General features: G+C 43.7%; 1 protein-coding gene across 1 annotated transcript in view; it reads left to right on the top strand.

The window, feature by feature from the left end:
• Positions 1–19,542, top strand: part of Tbc1d9 (TBC1 domain family member 9) — a 109,183-nt gene that overhangs the window by 87,002 nt on the left and 2,639 nt on the right. The window contains exons 14-20 of the mRNA XM_078022088.1: positions 8,106–8,204; positions 8,368–8,436; positions 11,613–11,853; positions 15,148–15,213; positions 16,039–16,125; positions 18,947–19,021; positions 19,113–19,216. Coding sequence (XP_077878214.1) covers positions 8,106–8,204; positions 8,368–8,436; positions 11,613–11,853; positions 15,148–15,213; positions 16,039–16,125; positions 18,947–19,021; positions 19,113–19,216 — 741 coding nt within the window. The remainder of the gene's footprint in view (positions 1–8,105; positions 8,205–8,367; positions 8,437–11,612; positions 11,854–15,147; positions 15,214–16,038; positions 16,126–18,946; positions 19,022–19,112; positions 19,217–19,542) is intronic.

The raw sequence follows: 19,542 nt of genomic DNA on the forward strand, positions 1-19,542 counted from the left end.
CCTCCAGAGTTGCTTGGGCTGGATGAGGGAGTAGCCTTCTGGTCTAGTATACTCCAGACGCCATAGAACTAACTGAATTCCAGAATAAAGTGAACAAACTTCTGGGGTAGTGGCACCACAGTACCATGTGCCTCCTTAGCAACTAGTGGTTTGAGTGCCCCAAGGATTCAGTGCCCATAGCACTTGCTGGTTTCAAATTTCTGCAGAAATGATTATCAAGTAAGAGAAAGAATGATATTCTGCTTTCTATAGATGTTTTAGAATTGTGCTTGGTGATTTTGTATTCCAGCTAGCAACACACTGGATACAAGAGAAATTGTGAAGCTTTGGGTGAGGTAGAAAGTCTCTCTTTGAGTCAAAAATTAAAACTGGTGTGGATATAAAGAGCTTTTCAGAAATGTATGTCTTTAATCCAATATGGGAGAAAGACTGATAATTCACTTCTTAAATTTTCATTCAGACTCCATTATGTTTATTGATAACATTTTAGTAACATGTTAAAATCATAAAAGAAATGCAAGCATATTGTAGAAATTGTAGATGACTATGAAGAAAGAAAATAATTATCTTATGAGCATTTTACCATATTTTCCTTAAGTATGTTTTTATATTTGCAACATACACTTAAAAAATAAGGTCCTACTAAATGCTACATTTCTATTTTTTTACCTCAAAAAAGGCAAGATGACACACACCTGTAATCCCAGTGGCTCGGGAGGCTAAGGCAGAAGGATTCTGGTTCAAAGCCAGGCTGAGCAACTTAGCAAGGTTCTAAGCAACTTAGTGAGACCCTGTCTCTCAAATAAAAAATACAAGGGGCTGGAAATGTGGCTCAGTGGTGCCCCTGGATTCAATCCCTGATAGATAGATAGATAGATAGATAGATAGATAGATAGATAGATAGATAGAAAGAAAGAAAGAAAGAAGAAAGAGATTCTCTAATACATTAGATTTTGTTAGGAGGCATGCTTTTAATAAATTATCTGTACTATGCTTTAATGAGTTAACAGATAATTTCATTGGACATTTACTTTGGTTTCTTCCAAATATTCAGCATAATATAGCATTTGGTGATAAACTTATACACAAATACCACATCTCTGATTATTTTCCTAGAATCCTAGAAATGAATTTGCTGCAGTAGATCAAAAAATGAACATGATTTCTAAGCTTCTGCTGCACACCGTCCACTTTCTACAAAGGTTGTCTGATTTCTCTTTCCACTCGTAGAGACTGAGGATCACTGTTTCACTTCACTGTCTTCAAGACTGGTTATTATCCTAATGTGTTTTAAAAGAATCATTGCTCCAGGGCTAGTGGACCTGTGGATAGTACTAAATCAGAGATTTTAGATGATTTATTCATTCAGAAAAAGAGTCCATATGGTTGCAGGCCATAGGCTGTCGTGGCTGTGGGGTGCTTTCCTAAAGGCATCACCTGAACATGTGCTGTTAGAATTCTGGACCCGAGTAATAAAGGAGGTTGATATGTGGAAATTCAGCAGAAAAGCTAGCCTCATGCTGCAGTGACAGACTGAGGGAAAGGCAAGGACTGTTCTCGTTTACCTCCTGTCTGGCTGGTCCCTGAGGTGACCTTGGGCTGCCAGACGCCCTCCTGCAGGGTAGAGCAGCTCAGTGCTCTCCTTCCTCTGCCTGGGAAGACAGCCTTCTCCTTCACGTCACCACCTACACTACCTGGCCTTGCTGTGTGCGGTGCCTGATTTTTTGTTTCTTTGCTGAAATGGCCGGCCCTGCTCATTTCCAGTGGCTCTCTGAGTCTTCTAGATGAACTTGCCCATCTTCTTTCCCCCTCCTGTCAGATGGTTGGCTCTGGGTCCTGCCTGTGCATTAAACCACTTTAAAACTTTTCAGAAGCCAAGCTTTTAAAAACACAAATTGCCAGGCTCCATCCCAGGTCAGTTAAATCTGAATCTCTGGCATGAAGCCCAAGAATAAGTTTTTTTTTTTTTTTTAAGTTCCCCACAAGATCGGAAATATCCCTGAGCATTGAGGTTCACTGGGCTAGATGGGGCATGGAGCCACGTCTAAGGCTAAGGCAGGACACCTGCGTGTTCTGAGGCATGCAATGAATTTCCTTCTGTTCTTAGGGGTAATTAGCATGAACATTGAAAAATAGGCAAGAAATGCTGAAAGCACACTCATATTTTGAGATATGGCGCACACGCTCCCCAGGTTGCTGCTGGTTGGTCTGGTATTGATCAGCCAGGTAGGTAGAGGTGGTGACAAATGCTACATGGATGACATCTGTCTGTCAGACCTCTCAAGCTCCTGTGGAAAGGATTGTTTGGGTGACTTGAGGCTCTAGTTTTCTTTTGTGTGAGCCCTGAGACTGAGAAGCAGACAGAGCTGCAGCCTTGAAGTTTAATTTATAGACTGGCAGATGTTTCCGCAGACACACAGCCATCGCAGAGGTCCTGGATGTTCAAGTGCCCTGCCTGGCAGGTTTAATCTGTTGAGCAGCTGGGGATGTGCCTGTGCAGAAAGCAGCCTGTGCAGACAGACAGGCTGAGGCAGTTAGGAAGGTGCGGTGTGTGTCTGGTTGACAGTGATCACTGAGCTGCCCCTAGCTGAGAGCCTGCTCTGTGGGGCAGGGGACTGGTTACATCTTAGACAGCCCTCCCAGGTTAAAAAAAAAAAAATGTAAGAAATGATAATATAAGTCAAGAGAGGTTGATCTAATTGTTCCAAGTCACACAGCTGGAAAGTGTCAGGGCCAGGATCCAAATCTCCTTAGCATTAAAGCCAGGGAGTTTGTGCTGATTAGAATGGAGATGGAATTGTGGCTGTGCATATGGGGAGTCTTGAAACCACTAATGGATTGGCAACAGCCACGGGAGACTGAAGAGAGTTTTTCTTCAAGTTCATTGTTTCTGCTTCCTGTGCAGCAAATTGGAAGGAGTGGGCAAGCAAAAAAGGTACTGTAATTGTCTTAAAGGAAGACCCAATAGACTCAGGAAATAGCCATTTTCTATTAATTTATTCGGAAGCTTTTTTTTTGGTGGGGGGTGTACTGGGGATTGAATTCATTGAATTCAGGGGCACTCGACCACTGAGCCACATCCCCAGGCCTATTTTGTATTTTATTTAGAGACAGGTGCTTAGCACCTCAATTTTACTGAGGCTGTCTTTAAACTTGAGATCCTCCTGCCTCAGCCTCTTGAGCCACTGGGATTGCAGTGAGTGCATCCAACTAGAAGTTTTTTAGTTGGGATTTTATAAGTGCCTGTCTCATACCAACCATTGTGCCTAGCCCCAGTGTGAATTTTTTTTTTTCATTCCTTGTTTTTATCATATAGATATTTTCAATCACAGTACAAGTTTAAAAGCTAGTATAATACATTTCCAGTAGCCCATCACTCAGTCCCAATAGTCCTCAACATTTTCCTGATTGTTCCTGTGGTGCTGGGGACGGAACCTGGACCTCGTGTGGGCCAGGCAAGCGCTTTACCACTGAGTCACATCCCCTGTCCTGTTGTCCTGATCTTTGTTTGATCAATTTTACTTTTTAGATTTCTCCTGGAGTGTGTTAAAGACAACTCCAGAGAGTGTGTTGTGTCACTTGCAAGCCCTTCCTTATCCATCCCTGTCAGATATTTGGCAACTGACATGTTTTTTGCTAATCTATGACTGTGATTTTCAAGTTTAATTTTTAAAAGTTTGTTTAACCCTTAAAAAAAAAGGATATAAGTTAAGTGCACTTATCGTGAGTGGACGGTTAGTTGCAAATTGTAAACAAAAATGGGTGCTCCCCCTTCTTCCTCTTGTCAACAATATTAGGAATAACAGCTACCATGGCAGGGGCTTTACCTGGGTAGGACATGAATTCTTACACCAACCCAAGGAAGTAGGAATATTTTCCCTATTTTGCTGGTGAGGAAGCTGAGAGTCATGTGTCTGGGAAATTTCCCTGCCATCTGGGCTGTCCCCATACCAGCCATGCACGTGTTCCTGTTACAGTGCCCACTTGTCACAAGTCTCCTTTCTGGAGGCCGAGCTTTGTGTTAGTGGTGTGTATTCAAAGAAAGTGCTTCAGAGTGGAGTCACAGACTCCCATGACCATGAGGTGGTGCAGCAAGGCAGGTGACAGGAGGGCAGGGGTGGGGCCAGGGAGCTGTCAACTCAGGGAAATAGGCATCGAGGACCTGCTAGAGCCGGCAGCTTCTTTGCCAAGGAAAAGGAGGTGAGGAACTGTTCCTGCCAGAACTTTTAATTTTATAAGAGAAATTGGAAGTCTTGCTTTTATTCAGCTGCCCTAATTTTTAAATTGCTCTTTGGATCAAGCAATGCACTCATGGACTTTCTAGCATGCTGTTCATAATTTCTGCTTTAGAGCAACTAGGGATGTGACTCAGGGGTCCAGAGCTGCTGGCCATGCATGAGGCTCTGAGTTCAATCCCCAGCACCACAAAAAATTAAATTAAAAAAAAATAAATTCCAAGCCAAAATATAATAATACAGGACATCAGTTTTTCAGATCTTATCAGAATTAATGACCACAAGGCTGAGGATATGATGATGTCATTTATCCCTTTTAGAGATAATAGAACTTTAGCTCAAGGGTTTCCAGTAGGTAGAACTAGGATTCAGATCCCAGTCTGTCTGTCTCTAGCATGCTTTTCCTTCTTTCTTATGTATTAGAAGCTTGTTGAAGCTACAGCCGAGAGTCAGTCAACACATTCAGGATGTTTTACATTGAAACGGATTAAAATAGCTGTGGAATACCCATATTTACCTTCTGTGATAACCCGAGAACCTCTTCTCTAGCCCTTTAGGCAAAAGACCTCAAGAGATTCGGTGCCTTGAGGGGCGTGAAATATAATGCAGAAATAGCATGTGATAGATTTTTAAATAAAATATACATGGGATTAAAATATATGAAATGTAAACCTGCCTGCTGGCCAAGCACCATGAGAGCATTCCTCATTATGAATACAGTCACAAGTTGCGACTTCTCCAAAACTCTGAGTGCCCTGGAGAGGGCAGCTGTTCTAGAACATGAAGATCCCAAAAGCAAAGCCTTCACTTCACCTCGGGTCCCCGCTGCCCCTTGTCTCCTCCTCCTGACCTTCTTCTCTACTCCTGAGCCTCGGCTCCCGCCAGCACTGGAGTCCACAGCTGCAGACAGACGCCCCACCCTGGCATGCCGTGGGTCTGGGGGAGCCTCCTCCAGGTGCACTGAGAATCCCTGTCCTGGGGCCTGGTCTCTGCTTCCTGGAACTTCCACTCACTCTCCATCGATTCCCCCCTCCCGTCCACTCTTCCAAGGTGGAGACCCGTGCAGGACACCTAGTGTTTGGAGATTTTCCGATTATAGAAAGGGCTCTCTAGGGGGATGATGCTCAGCCCCCAGCTAACAGCAATGAGCCCTGTTCTGTGAACCTTACAAGTTAAGAAGCACTTAAAGACTTAAAGGCATTTTTTAAGCCTAATTTGAACGTCTTTGTCTCTCCTTTTTTTCCCCCTTTGTTACTGGGGATTGAACCCCAGGCACGTTACCACTGAGCTCTATCCCCAGCCCTTTTTGTTTTTTAAGACAGAGCCTCACTAAGTTGCTGAGGCTGGGCCTCAAACTTGCAATCCTCTTGCCTCCACCTCCCAAACCGCTGGGATGACAGGTGTACCCCACTGCACCTGGTGACCTCATCTTTTTTAAAAACAGAAATAAACCATAGGCCTTTGGATACCAGAAACAATGCTTTCTTTTGTTTCAGTAAATTTCCTGTGATAGACAAACTTGTTGAGATCATTCGGTGACCTATGGCCTAAGTTTTTATTTTTTTAAGCTGTGACATTTGGATATTTCCTGTCCTCTCTGAAGATTTAGAAAGAAGGAGCCTGTTGAACTTGATTGCATTTGGCTCTTATGGTCTCTGTTTAAGATTCGCATCTGTTTTCAGTCTGTCCCTGTTTTTCAAGGATAGCGTAAATCACAAATTGACTACCCAGCATGGGAAGGGGTGATACGATACGGTGGCTAGGCTGGGCATGCAGCTCAGGGGCAGAGCACTGGTCTGGCATGCCTGAGGCCCTGGGTTTGATGCCAGCATTGGGGTGGCGGGAAACTTTGACATTGATGAAATGATGGTGGGGGTGGCAGAAACCAGAGAACACAACCTGAGCAAAGCCGTCTCTACCTCATTCCTCTATCTGATCCACTTGCTGTTGCTCCAAGTCCCCAGAGTTGGGGGGACTTCTGCACACAGGGTGGGTGAGGTGGCAGGAACAGGGCTGCCTACCTGTCTGTTGGTGTCAGTAACCAGGGGGCCAGGAGGCAAGAAGGAAATCCTGCTCGAATGGAAAACATGCCTCTCTGCACATCGAGACGTAGGAAGTTAGATTAGAAAACGAGAAACAAGCCACAGAACCATTCTTCAGATAAAAAAATCAGTTGAGTGGGAGAAGAGATACAAATGAAGGTGGATGGTTTCGTTTATTACTTAAGGAAAGGGAGATTTTAGAAAATTAAAATAATTTTAATATGCACACCACCAGCACTAAATTCAGCTGATTGGGGAAAAATATCTCCGTCACATTGGTGCCTTCAATTCTTTGCATGGAACCTAGGTGTGCAAAGCCAGGGGGACAGCATTGTATCCAGGCCTTTGTCTTTATTCTGGGCCCCAGGGTAAGCCAAGCCACGTTCTGTCAGAGCTCCTCCAGAAGTGGGGTGTGGCGGACAAGCCCCTCCATGTTGATCTCACTTGCTTTTCTTTAGACATAGTCCAGAAATAGCCAGCCTGGACCTTAGAATCCACAGCTTCCTCTTAGATTGGGACATTTGTTCCAGAAGAACTTGGAGCCATTGTGTTCTGTCTGTGACGAGTTGCAGAGACCTGGCGCCGGGAACCGTCCTCTCTGACAAATAGCAGCATTCAGTTCCTGTGGAGGAACAGCCATGTGGATTTAGTTACAAATGTGCAGAGCTCTCTGAATATCGGCTGGGGGAAAACAGGACTTTCTCTCAAGCAGCCTGCAGCCATTCCAAGCCAGTGTTGAACATCAGTTGTTATTATCAGTGCATTAGGAGATGAATATATCTGTACGTCTCATTGCAGTTCTACAAGAACAGCTTTGGGGTCTCACTTTACAGAGCGTCAGAAGACTCCACTAAACTGTCTAGTCACATAGTTAGCTGGTGAGAGAGAGAGAGAGAATACTACTGGCCTGCTTAAAGCTTCAGTGGCTTTACATCATGCACATAAAATCCCAAGGCCTGCGAGCCCTTTATATGAATTCTTCTGATCTCTTTAGGGTACATACTTAGAAATGGGATTTCTGGGTTATAGGAATACATCTGTTTAGATGTATTTCCAGAACGGTTGTACCACTTTATACACCAACCAGCAGCATCTGAGCATATATATCGGTTGCACCTTATTCTTGTCAACGCTTGGTATTGTCTGTAGCTTTAATCCACCCAGTGTATTTAACCCTTGTAGCCACTGATTCTGTGGGTGGAGCCTCAGGCTTTAAGCAGTTTGTTTGTTTTACTTTTGCATTAGTAAAACCTTGCATGTTCTTTCTCTGCCTTCAGATAGGAAGACTCACTTTGGCTTTTGAAACAGTTCAACAGACTTGCAGGTAGTGGTAGGCATTTTACCTGAAGAGATGGCTCGCTCACAGGAAGTGCCATCTGGAGACACACGGTGGTGATTTCTGGACCAGACAGGCAAATGCTGTTGAGATAGCAGGGGGCCTCTCACAGACATTTCTTCAACCTGCTAGTCTAATAGGTGGCTTTAAATTAGATACTTCTCTTCTCCTTGGCAAGAAAAGCCTTCCTTTAAAGTGTTCTTTTTTCAACACTGGTAACATTATTTAAATCATCTTCTTGGTGATTTGTTGACTTATGGAAGATACGTTTGACTTAGAAACATCATTCAGCTGGTCACATGCATGAGAATTTCCAGATATCTCTTTGGAGTCACCAAATGGCTTTAAATGGTCAATAGAAGTATAGTCCAGTTGCCTGGCATGTGACAAGTCATTTGTCCTTGTGTCACAAATGTGTGAGCCAACTTGCCCACATGATACTCGGTGCTGCAGCAGATATTTTTCAGAAATACTGATATTGCTCCTTTGCAGAAATTTGGAACCATCCGGGCAGACTTAATTGAACAGATGAGATTCAAACAGAGACTGAAAGTGATCCAGACGCTGGAGGACACGACCAAACGCAACGTGGTAAGTCCTGCGCCAGCAGCAGGGCCTGCTGTCCCCACCCTTGCTCCTGCTCCTGCCGGCTCATGAATTCCCACTTGACAGAACAGAACTTGGAGGAAGGAGGTTAGGGGCTTTCCCAATATGACACTTTTGGGGAAATTCACCGTGCTCGTTCTTTCTATAGGTACGAACCATTGTGACGGAAACTTCCTTCACCATTGATGAGCTGGAAGAGCTTTATGCTCTCTTCAAGGTGAGTTTCAAAGTAAACCCAGGGCTGCCTGAGGAATGAAGGAGTTTGCTTTAATAATTCAGTGAGTTCTTGATTCTGCTCTTAACTCGTTAAGGGGTTGTGTGAGTCTTCATGTGCCTACGTGGCAAGGTACAACTGAGAGTGCAAAACCAGACTACTTAGTAGGAAAAAGAAAATAAACAGATTCTCCTCACTAGCTTAAGCTAATGTCCCAGCTCTTTCCTCTCCAGATGATACCATCACTGTTTTTGTTTGACAAGCAAAAAGGTTATTTGCCTTCTAACGCTTGTTAGAAGAATGAGAGTAAATCTGCCTAAAATTCTCAGAATTTATAATTTGCTATATTAACCTATAAAGTGCCCTTTAAAAAGATAATTTATCTAGAACTTCAGGAAAAGGATCATGGATTCATATCTTGGATTTTAATTTTAGGATTGAGCCCTACTTTCTTTCCCCCCCCCCCACCCACTGCTGGGGACAGAATCCAGGCCCTAGCACATCCTTGATCCTTGAAAGAAAATACTATGTTAATAACTCGATTCATGTAAATATTTTTCTTCTAGAAAAAAAAGGTTTTGTCATAAATATTATTATTATCATCATAGGTTAAAATGTGGAAATCAATAGAGGAAAATATTTAAAAACTGTCTTTGATGCAGATACCAGTTTTATCGCCATCTGTAGCTGACTGTCAGAATTAAATTTGGCTACTTAGAGCAATGCAAAGATGGCACAGGAGAAAACACAAAGGAAGAAATAGCAGCAGGGCCAAACACCAATAGTTCTAGACATTGTTGACTTTGGAGCGAAAGTTCTAACATTCCCTCCTGCCTGTTAGCCACTAGAGGGCGCCAGTGTCTTATTAAATATTTGTTTCCCTGGTGCCTGGTAAAGTATCCTCCCCTAGAAAGTGTGCCAAAGGTGTGTGTCAAATACCTATATAAATTAATAATTAATTATCAATATGTTAGAGTCCCTGAATTCTTCTGAGAGGACACAGAGGCCAGGAGAAATGGAGTTTCACAGCCAGTTAGGATAGGCTAGAGCGGCATTACCAACAGAATAGACCACATGCCCCCATCAACCTCTGATCAGCACCTGAGGGTGACGGATTCTGCACCAGCTCAGTAAAATTTTATACCTGTTAAGCACCTGTAGCTAATTTCTCGATGTAAACTGGTTATCCAAATCAAGGGGTCCCTGTTTCATAAGGGAAAAATAATGATCCAGGGGGGATCAGATTGTAAAGGGATGCTGAAGAAATCTGCTTCACTGGAGGGCAGAGTGGGAGTAGCCCCTGGAGGCAAAGACAAGAGAAGAGGTTTTGACAGTAGGAAGATGCTGCAGGACAGCCAGGAAGAAGAGAAGGGCCAGGGCTGTCCCGGATCCTGAGATCTTGGAAGCTGCTTCTCCCTGGGCTACTGCACTGTTCTGTGCACCTTTAGGTAACAGGTGTGTCATCTGACCCTGAGACTATTGCCTGAAGAAAGCAAGCTTTTCTCATGCTCACAACCCCTGCCCTGGAGGCACAGTGACCAACCCAAATTCCCTAGGTCTGTGTCACTCCTGAAGAGAACCTGAGACCCTTGGCCCAGCACTGTGGAATTTTTTTAAAAAAATGAAAATCAGTTATGAAGCTTTCTTGAGTCTTCAGCACATTTTAATTAGCTTAGAATCATTTCACAAATGTTTATTGAGCATTGTGCTGTGCCAGGGACCCTGCCAGGTTTTTTAGTTCTGAGAAAAGCCATTTCTGGCCGGGCACAGTGACACATGCTTATAATCCCAGCAGCTGAGACAGGAGGATCGAGAGTTCAAAGCCAGCCTCAGCAAAAGTGAGGCGCTAAGCAACTCACTGAGACCCTGTCTCCAAATAAAATGCAAAATAAGGCTTAGTGGTGGAGTGCCCTGATTTCGGCCCCCAATGCCGCCCCCTCCAACAAAAAGCCGTTTCTGGGTGTTTTCCTGCAAACATAAAGGAATGTTTCAGTCCCCTTTCCAAGGAGCTCATGGCTTAACTTTGGGATAAAACCTGGGTAAATGGCTGCACCTGATACAGATTTGCTAGAATCTGTGGTTTGGGCCTTTTGTTTTGGTCTTTCTTGTACACTTTCCAAATTGTCCCTTCTGTTCCAATCTTCATGCCCTGAGTCCCCAAGTGGTGTCAGAGGGGTCTCATCCCTGAATGAGGAGGGGAGAGGATCTTTGCAGACTGTTTCCCCCTGATTGTTTGGGGTCCCTTGTGAGCACCAGCACTGTGTTCAGACCTGGCTCAGAAAACCCCGGGGGCTCTCTTAGGGGGAAATGCTTTGGGCACCATTATCAGTGATGCAGCTGAGCAGAAAGGGGCTATTTGATCCACAGGTGCTTCCTGGGATCCCCCAGGATAGTTCAGAGTGTGGCTCAAACCAGCAGGCTGCTGGCCCCTCTGTATCTCTGCCCACCCCCACCACTCGGTGCTTCCACCCTGCAGCCAGGAAGGTAGTCTAAGGCCCGGGGGGACTTTGACACTGCTTCCTTTTGTCTGCCATCTGCTGGAGCTGCATTGCAAAAAAAAAAAAAAAAAAAAACTGGTTCTGCTCACCACTCCCTTCTAGATTTTTAGCTCAATTAAAATGGTGGTTGCTTTAGACATTGGTCTTCCGAGCACCTTTTTCTGAGTGCAGAATTGAAGTATCCAGGCTCACAATGGAATTCCCCTGCTCTTCAGAACCCCTGGGCAGGGAGCCGTCTGCTGTGGAAGAGTTTTATTCTATTGCATTTGCTCATGGTGAAATGCCCAGACAGTACACTAGGGAGTAAAGTAAACATAGGGTCCTCCTCCTCGTGCTCCTCTGGCCTCCCCACCTAGAGCAGACTGTTAATGTCTGTGTGGGGGTGGCCCTCCTTCCAGACATTTCTACCACAGACTTATCTCTGTCGTCTTCCTAGCAGAGATGCATTCATACTTCTCCCAGAGTCACCAGTGACCTGGTGCCTGAAGCGGCTGCCTGGTTCTCCAGGGCAGGGTCTGGGAGCGGTTCCACCTAGCCTTTCTATACTATTCTGGCGGTGTCTGCGGAGACCTGAGGCCAGGAGACCACACTTGCGGATGGACAACTGTGTGACTGTGGTCATAGTTCTGTGTTTGGGGGCCACGGGAGCAGGAGGTAATCATCCCGCTCCTTCTTTCTCAGGCAGAACATCTGACCAGCTGCTACTGGGGCGGGAGCAGCAACGCGCTGGACCGGCACGACCCCAGCCTGCCTTACCTGGAGCAGTACCGCATCGACTTGGAGCAGTTCAAGGGGATGTTCGCCCTCCTCTTTCCCTGGGCGTGTGGCACTCACTCTGACGTGTTGGCCTCCCGCTTGTTCCAGCTCTTAGATGAAAATGGCGACTCCCTGATCAACTTCCGAGAGTTCGTCTCTGGGCTAAGTAAGGATGGCTCTGACTGCACGAGTCTGAGTTGGGAGGGGTCAGAGAGGAAGGGGCAAGAACCCCAGGGTCCCTCCATGTTGTTCTCAGGGTTGCAACCCTGCACGACCCCTGCAGGTTGGTCTCGGACAGAGAAGCACGTAAGTGGCTTGCAAAACGTGTTTCTAGTGAGGGCTCTAGTATATGGATAATTCATTTTCTTCATTAGGCAGCTGTCAGCCCAAGTTCAAAACACCATGTCAGAGAATGCACAAGGCAAGAAGCGTTAACGTAGACTCTGTGACCTCACCCATGGTAGGGTGACCAGGGAAAAGTCATGTCTAGGTGGTATAACTTGTCTTTGACAAAAGAATATCATTGATTGGATATAATATGCAATCAGACACGATTTTATGACATATAATTTCTTAAGACTATTTCACAATATTTTTAATAAAGGGCTGAAGAAACACAAGATCACTGCTGGCTGAATGGAAGTCATTGGTCTCCACTTCCCGGGAATGGAGGACACACGTCCACGCCCTCCACCTCTTCAGCAGCTCCCGAGCTGCTGCTGTCCGCCAGCCTCTTGCCTGGCTCCTTACTGCTGTTTTCTTATTGGATTCTCGCTCCATTTATAACTGAGCAAAAATGCTGGAGCTTGGCCCAGCTGATGTGAGGCAGTGGGTGTAGCAGGCACTCGGTCAGGTTGTCAGGATGAAGCCAGAACTCTTTAGCCCTAATTGTGCCAGCCCAGGACCGTGGGCCATATACTTTAAATGATGAGCCCAAGGAAAGATGAATGGGCAGGCAGGCAGCAGCCAGCAAGGATTCTAAAGAGCACCCTAACTCTGGAACAATAATATCTAAAAGGTATAAAGGTCAGGGGAAGTGGAGAGTTTTTGAAACGGCAATGTTGCCTTAGATGTTTAAACGATGTCCGCATTGGAAAGCTCTTTCCATGTGCCTACAATGGGACTTGGAGGAATTCACCTCTGCCAAGGACAGGAACGGTTCTGAAGCCTTGGAACTTGAACTGTGTCACTTAATCCAAACAACAGCCCTTTGAATTAATAATGATGAAGGCAGCTACAGTCACGCAGGATTTACTCTGTGTCAGGCGATGCTCCCATGGTTTATGTGTTTTTAATTTGCCTACAGGGACACAGATACAAACTTGGTGTTTGAATCCAGGCAGCCTAGAGGCATGGTTTGTACTGTTACTGTTATGCTTGATCACCTGACTTAGGCTCCTGTAACAAAGTCAGTTAGACCAGGGAATACATAAACAACAGAAATTTACTGCTTACATTCTGGAAACCAGGAAGTCTAAGATCAACGCGTCAGCATAGTTAGTTTCCTCTCATAGGTGGCTCCTTCTATGTGTCTTTGCATGTAAAAGCACAAACAGGCTCCTTCAGACCTCTTCTCTGAGGATGCTGATCCCATTCATCCAATTCCTTAGGCCCTAATCATACCCCAGAAGCCCCATATTCCTGATACCATCACCCTGAAGCTCAAGTATCAACACGGGACTTTTACGGGCCTTCAGCCACAGCATTCCCTGTCTACTTACTGTTATTGTTCCCATTTTCAGCCGATGAAAGGAGAGTTCAGAAAAGTAATTTGCTGAGACATTGACTTTCAGGCGATCAGTAAGAAATCTGTTATGAAGCTGGACCAAGAGGCACAGTTAGGACATACTGGCCCCAGGGTAAAGTAAGGCCCACCTGTTTCCAAAGCTCATCCTTTTACTACTGAGATAACAAAGGGAAATATCTTCTAGAAACTGTCCAGGGAAATAATGATTGAGAGTTGACATAGAAAGCGGATGTGGTAAGAAGACAGGAGGGTCAGGCTTGGTGGCACATGCCTGTCATCCCAGTGGCTCAGGAGGCCGAGGCAGGAGGATTACAAGTTTAAGGGCAGCTCAGCGATTTAGCAAGGACCTAAGCAACTTAAAGAGACCCCGTCTCTGAAAAGGACTGGGAATGTGGCTCAGTGGTTGGGCACTTCTAGACATCCCCACTACAAAAAAAAATAAAATAAAAAAAGGAAAGAGTATACAAACTGTGTCAGATGAGGAAGTCAGAAATGTTGGAGATGCCTGACCTGGGAACATAAACTTGCTCAGAAACCATAAGCTCAGGAGGGACAGAATAGCTTCCCTGAAGACCTGAAATATCACTGCTTAGAAGAGGCCATGGGTCTGTTCTGTTTGGCTTCAGCAAGGCGACCACGGGGAAGTCCGGTGGTTCTAAGCCATTTTCCAGTCACAGATCTTCTAGGATCTGACACAAATTTAATTTATTATGTACATGTGTAAATCTTCCCAAGGAGTGACACATGTACATAATCACAAAATGTCACGTTTTACGGGGTTCATGGACCTTATAGTGAGACCACAGGTTAGAGGAATTTATACTAAAGTAAAAGTTGCAGAGGGACTTTCAGTGTTGAGAGAGTGCACCAGGGCCTGGACACTGCTGTAACGAGCAGCTCTCTGTGACTGTCTAGCAGAGGCGAGACTGCACCCTCCCCTGGGTGGGGACAGGAGAGCCCCAGGTTAAGTGGAAGATTGGCCCAGGCAACCTTTCATGTCCCTTTCAGCCCAGATGTAGGATTCCTCCTCTTCTTTTTCCAAATCTGATCATCTTTAGGCACTCCGAGAATATATATTAAGGATTTTCAAATTCCAAGTATAAATGTGAACTTTAAATGAAAAAGAAAGGCAGGCTTCTTGAGACTGAAACTATAATGACATAGCGGCAAATACATTCAACTAAATTAAAACGAAAAAACTTTTAGGTGAACTCAGAAATGACTAAAAAGGATTTCTAAGATAAGTTACATGAAGCAATCTCAAACTTACTGTGCGTTTATTTCTGAATTCTCGTGGTTACTTAGGATGTAGAGATCTAGTTACATGAATTTCCTCATCAATAACTGTACTTACGACATGTCAGGCACTATTCAAAGTGCTCTATCTGTGTAACACCCCTAGTCCTCGTGTTTCATGGAGTTCTGATGTCAAGATCATGGGTAGAATCTTCTTTTATCATCTTATCTCACAGAACAGAAACTGAGGTACAGAAATGCTAACTCTCCCACAGCACATAGTAGGTACAAAGGATTTGAAAACAAGACTCCTGGTTCCAGAGCTCTTAACCCAAATATGTCCTGGACAGACTTGTTGTCACACAGTGTCTTGGTTCCACTTTGTATTACAAAGTGGACTTTCCCCTGGAGCACAAAGCTGGGGAGGATCACTAGCACACACGACCTGCTTCACCCTGGTACTTATGTGACTTCTAGGTGCCGCCTGCCATGGGGACCTCACAGAGAAACTCAGACTTCTGTACAAGATGCACGTCTTGCCTGGTGAGTGAGCCACACAGACGGCACACGTGCCAGAAACCAGGATCTGGCCTGAAATCCACCCCCACCCCACCCCCAAACACTCACCACACAGGTTTTCTTTTATTTTTTTTCCTTTGGTGTCAACTCTGCCTCTTTTTGGTATGCAAAATCATTCACTGGTCACTGTGGACACACTGAGACAGATGATGTGAGTTCCTGAATCAGCTTGTGCTGGACCATGGTCTGACGTATGAGTTGTGCTAACAGAAAACAGCACAAGCATCTGCGAGAGAAATGGGGTCACCTTTGGGGAACCAGGACTGTGAGAGAGAAGATGACACTGGGAGGTGCTGGGAGCCTGTCTCAGGGGACCCCTCTTCACATTGGCAGGCGCAAGTGGACACAATAGAGAACTTTTGAATTCAGTGTTAAACCAGGCTGTTCTCAGCTGGGATGTATCTAAGCAAATACCAGAAGTACGAAATAGAGACTGGCACTGAGGATAGAGGCAGGGAAAACTTTAGATTTGGGGATTTTGTTTATAGCATACAGTGACCTAAAATTGGTTTATAAAGCATGATGCCATGAAATTTGGGGATTTTTTTTATAAAAAGGAAAACGTAGAGTTTGGTATGAGGCTGTTTAAGAAGGAAGATGGGGTTAGAAATGGAGTGACTTCCACTAAGGTTTTAGAGACGGTAGATCTCCCGGGCCCCCAGTAATGGGCCTCCACCCCACTCTTGTAACTTTAGCTTTTCATTCTCCACGTCACTTTCTCACGTAGTTCAAGCATGATTTGATTGAGTCATGTCACTACAGTATGACAGTTGTTTCCTCCTTCTGCAGAGCCGTCCTCTGATCAAGATGAGCCGGATTCTGCCTTTGAAGCAACTCAGTACTTCTTTGAAGATGTCACTCCAGAGTGTACACATGGTAGGAGACCCTTTCACCAAGAGTACTCTACTTCTCTTTACAGAGCCCTCTGTGCTTAGAAACAGACTTGCCTTGGAAGCTAGTCAGTTAAGAAGGCGCAGATGTCATGGTCTATCAGCAAAATCCCACTCACTGTCTATTTTGCATAGCACATAAACCAAGAATATTTTTATATTTTAAGTGGATTTTTTAACCAAGAATAAAGTATTTCTTGCCATGTGAAAAGTCTATAAGATTTAAATTTTAGGGCCTACAAATAAAGTTTTACTGGAACACAGCCGTGCTCATTCACTTACACTTTCCCTACGGCTGTTTTAATGCTCTAGTGGCAGAATGAAGCAGACCATATGGCCTGCAAAGACTGAAATACAGTCAGTTTTCTGTGTCCACAGGTTCTGTAGCCACAGATTCAACCAAATGCATATTACATATTCCGAAAAAAATGCGTCTATACTGAACATGGACAGACCTTTTTTCCTGTCATTATTTTCTAAACAGTACAGTATTAACAACATTTTCATAACATTTACACTATTAGGTATTTTAGGTCTCTAATGGTGATTCAGAGTATACAGGAGGTGCACATAGGTTAATGCAAATACTGTGCCGTTGTACATAAGAGATGAGCATCTGTGGAATTTGGGATCAACAAGGGTATCCTGGATCCAGCCCCCACAGAAACCAAGGATGACTGTATTTTACCATCTGACCTTTTACAGAGGAAGTGTGCCAACCTCTCCTCTGTATGATCATTAGGCCTATGTGTGCGAGATGCAGCTCACTGTATATATCTCCAAATTCATGTATTAACTTCTGTGTTGTCTTGTCTCTTGTATGAGTCCAAGCACCGTTCCTCAGCTTGCTACTGGATGTCTGCCTAATTCCTTGCTCAGCTTCATCCCTTCCCTTAAGTCTGAAAGTAAACATCAGGTTGTTCCTGGGTTCTTTGGCCTCTTAAATCTTGCCATCCCAGAATAAGCACAACTTAGACCTGCCCTTAAACTGCAAGCACCTAAGTGAGTGGATAGAGAGGTTGAGCCAGACTCACTCTTCTTAGGACTGACAAGTTGAGGGGAGAGATCTGGACACTTATTTAGGCCAGTGTGGGCAGTTCCACATCTCTGAGCGTCAGTTTCCCTGTGTGAAAATGGAGAGGATCATTGTCACATTAGGTGCATGAGGACCTAAGGAGATAATGTAGGAAGGCTTTTCCCATAGTGCCTTCACACATCTACAATATTCTTAGTATCGTTAGCCATAATATTCTGACTACAAAATGTTAGCTATATCTTTCTTATTGGATACATATTTCTGGAAAGGAACTTCTTGTTTGAGAAATGCTTCAGGAATGGTCACATGCTGATAGCATTTGATAGCCTCAAAAGATTATTTTTAAAGAACTTTTTTTCATTCCAAAAGCACTATTGCTTTTCTCTGAAAATTGTAAGATGGTAGAAAGAACATGTAAGATAAGCTAAAGATGTCTTAAAATTCTAACCACACAAAGGTAGCATTTAATATATTAAAACATTTCTTTTCAGTATTTTTCACATAATATACATAGTCAGGTATACACACACACATCAAATGACCTATACAATTTTTGTTGTTGTTTTGTGTGTGTGTGGTGCTGGGGATTGAACCCAGGGCCTTGTACATGCGAGGTAAGCACTCTACCAACTAAGCTATATCCCTAGCCTCTGTTGTTGTTTTTAAATGTCTGAAAAACTGAGTGTGTGTGTGTGTGTGTGTGTTATCAATTATACCCATACAGCTTTGTGTCCTGCTTTTCTCACTAAAAATCCAGTGAGAATAATAGTTCCACTAAAAATTCTCTGAAAGCATGATTTTGAAATATCTACATGATATCTGCTTCGTGGGCTTACATACATTATTTTTTTATATCTACTTTTATATTAAATGATTTTTGACATTCAGAGGAGAGGAATTTCCTGGTGACACATACTACATTGTCCTCACTTTGTCTGAACAGTTGCTGAGGATAGTCTGACCTCACTTACTGTGAAGGTCACCTACCTGGCCAACCGGTAGTGTGCTGCAGTCCACACATCCTGCAGATGGTAAACTGAGTCTTCATCTGAGGACACTGCCCCTGCCTTTTGAAGTCCTTATGTGCCCTATAATTTGCTGTTTTAAGAAGAAAACAGAAAATAATTTCAAGTGGGTTCCTTAAAAGTCATATTTTTGAAATGCCAAATTATAAATCTTGAAATATTTTATGGCACATAACAGTTTAGAGAAAAGTATCTTTTGTCTATGAACATAGATTTTAATTTCCTTGGAAGAGTGAGTTCCTGGTCTTTTGCAGGGCCTGGAAAAGATAAAATCAATTATCTACCTACAAAGTTAAGAGGATAATAGCACAGAGAAGGGAAAGAAAGCACATTCATGGGAGTAAGCACCACCTTTATTTTGTAAGTTCCAAAGAGTACGGGGCTTCAACTCTTTAGTTTTTACTTGTACACAGAACCCCAGCTGTGAGCAAGAAATCTGGGGGAGTCCTTCACTTAGAAATGGGACTGTCAAATAAAATATGAGACCTTCAGTAAAATTCTAATTTCAAGAAGTAATTTATTTAGTGTAAGTATTCCCCATGTAATATTAGGGATATACTTATACCAAAACAACAACTACTACAACAAAGTATTCATTGTTCATCTGAAGTTCAAATTTTACTGGGTGTGCTGGTTTTGTTGTTTATTTTATTTGCTAAATCAGACAGCCCTACTAGAAATCTGTTTTCCATAACACGGAAATATTGTATAACGCTACTTTTTTTCTTCCCGATGTTTCTTGGTAGTTGTTGGATTGGATAGCAGAAGCAAACACAGTGCTGATGATGGCTTTGTTACAGTGAGTCTGAAGCCGGACAAAGGTACATGTTTTCTTGTCTGTGTTTCCCTTCTTGCCAAGCGAGCCCTTGTTCTTGACCTGCAAACACTTACCTTTTCACATTTGGGTTTCAGGGAAGAGAGCAAATTCCCAAGAAAACCGTAATTACTTGAGACTCTGGACTCCAGAAAATAAGTCTAAATCAAAGAATGCAAAAGATTTACCCAAATTAAATCAGGTAAGTGCTTACTTTCTAATCCTGAAGCTGTTTTTTCCGGTCATACATCATCAATGTAGAATAAACACCCTTCAAAGATAATGGTAACCTGGGGGCACTTGATCAGTATCTGTTTGGATCTACTTTTTATGCACCAAAAATATGCTCAGTTGTAAGAAAATGATCTCCTCAGAGAAAATTCAAACCCCAAAATACTCAATTTTGAGACTACACACATCTCATCTCAATCATTAAAAAATACCCTGAGAGTCTCAGAAGAAAAACCCCTGCTGTTTTCAAATTGCTGTGCTCAGATATAAAGATGTCTGACACAGGTTTTCCTTAGA

Source organism: Ictidomys tridecemlineatus, chromosome 9, assembly GCF_052094955.1.
Source record: "Ictidomys tridecemlineatus isolate mIctTri1 chromosome 9, mIctTri1.hap1, whole genome shotgun sequence".
NCBI classification, from domain to species: Eukaryota; Metazoa; Chordata; class Mammalia; order Rodentia; family Sciuridae; genus Ictidomys; species Ictidomys tridecemlineatus.